This window comes from Bactrocera latifrons, unplaced genomic scaffold, assembly GCF_001853355.1.
Source record: "Bactrocera latifrons isolate USDA-ARS-PBARC rearing strain unplaced genomic scaffold, ASM185335v1 scaffold_1291, whole genome shotgun sequence".
NCBI lineage: Eukaryota > Metazoa > Arthropoda > Insecta > Diptera > Tephritidae > Bactrocera > Bactrocera latifrons.
The window spans coordinates 29,774-31,591 of NW_017534732.1; the positions used below are offsets into that span (position 1 = coordinate 29,774).

Sequence of the window (1,818 nt, forward strand, 5' to 3'; positions counted from 1 at the left end):
GTCTGGTTTGAGAACATCTTCACTAGTTTTTGCCTTCCGTTTCTTCGATGGCAAACCTTTCGGCAATGGAGCCACAATATCTACTTTAGATACATATATCCGAAACTAAGCTGGGAAGATTCTGATAGATGTTCTACTGACGTTCCAAAGATAAACCGGCTGGTTGCATAACTTTCGGCATTTCAGGATCGATATGTTTTAACAGAAGCTTAAAGGACTACACTTCTTCACTCTCTGCGAATTTCTTTGTTTTTACACAATCTGTAGAGATTATGAAATGATAGAATTGCGTTATTCCAACAAGTGACTTGTACAGTAGTTTAAAATAGCTGTCCCATTCATACCAGACGACTGTTTCAGGCGATACAGCTTTATTATAACCCCCAGGTGATGATGCCTCAACATACTGCAGTAAATCTGCATACGTGTCGATGTTACTGACAGCATACTTACTTTTGAAAGTACCGAAAAAAAGAGTAGCGATCAGGCGCGAACTTAGTGTGCCCTGTAAGTAGAAAATTGAATAAAATAGTTTTGTTAAGACCCCGAGCCAAACGCCATTGCAGATATGATAGCACAGTGTTATTCTTATTCTGCCCAACACAATTGTCACAGAAAAGAACGAGTGTTTCAATGTCTTTATAGTAAGTTTCCAGGTGATAATGCAGGATGCTCACAACACAGTTCGGTCCTTTACCAACGTCACCTTTTTGGTCTAGCACGTAATTGTACTGTAAAGAAAAAAATTATAAGTACGATCCTGTAAAGGCGAGCAATTTGAGTTCCTATGATTCAGTTTGAAATTCTAACCTGAACTTTTCGTTTTTCGTCTGTAATTCCGAAGACTCCGCACCTCTTGGTTGCTTTGAAGTATGCTGTACCAGGTTGTTGTGGACTGGCAGGGTAGTGAACGGTTTGGTCAAAATCAAATGACAGAACGACTGCTGTGACGACGGTGAGTATTTCTACACCAACTTTGATAATATTCTCATTGATTTCGAATAATGAGCTACTTACCACGGCAGACATCGCAGAGATCATCCGCTGGTTTCATAACTGTAACGTAGGGTATGTATTTGGACCATATCCGTCGAAAACTGCGATTACTCATCTTCAATTCGTCATCACTGAGTGAAGAAATGTATTTTCGATAAATTGAGGACTTCGTCTTGCTGGATGGCAGTTTCAYTATCCGAAAATCCTTAAATTTTGGGAGTCGTCCGGGCAGTGGAAGAGCCATTAAATCGGCGATAGACTCAGTAAATTTAACAGGTTTTTCGATGTCAGCCGGTTTAAATGACTTTGGATGTGTACTCGGTTTATTTGCCAGTCCATGTTGGTGCACTGTTCCCTGTGCGGCAAAATGACGTACTAAATGTTCGTAACGCTTCTTCCCACACGCATGTACAAAAAGGAAAAGCGATCGACAATCAGGTACTCTGTAAAAGGTAAATGTAATTTTATGCCTCATAACTTCTGTATCCTGTCTCTGTCCGTATTCCTTCCGCCCAGCGAGCTTTGCGTATACACTTCTAGCTTTTCGTTACTCATAATTCCAGCTTCGATGTGGCTTATATCGGGATTCTATAAGCAGTCTCTAATCTCTATTTGAGATATTTTGTGGTAAAATCTCAATTTGTGACTAGTTACTATTCACTAAACAGTCTCTAGTTTTAGCCTCAAAATATTGTCTCAAATATGAGACCTGATAGTTAGCAAGTCACAAAACCAAAAAGCACTCTTGCCTGTCATTTTGAATATACTGAATAGAGATCAACGTAGATATTAATCGATTTTCAACTCCAACACGAAAAGGTT

The 1,818-nt window shown here is 39.5% G+C and overlaps 1 protein-coding gene across 1 annotated transcript; it reads right to left on the reverse strand.

Annotated features, from left to right (window-relative positions):
- Positions 1 to 217: 217 nt before the first annotated feature.
- LOC108978901 lies at positions 218 to 1,439 on the reverse strand (the record flags this gene model as incomplete). Its single annotated transcript, XM_018949417.1, has 4 exons — positions 218 to 452; positions 496 to 731; positions 811 to 965; positions 1,018 to 1,439. Coding segments are annotated over 4 exons (1,048 nt in total), but the record flags the coding sequence as incomplete, so codon positions are not given.
- Between the last annotated feature and the right edge of the window lie 379 nt (positions 1,440 to 1,818).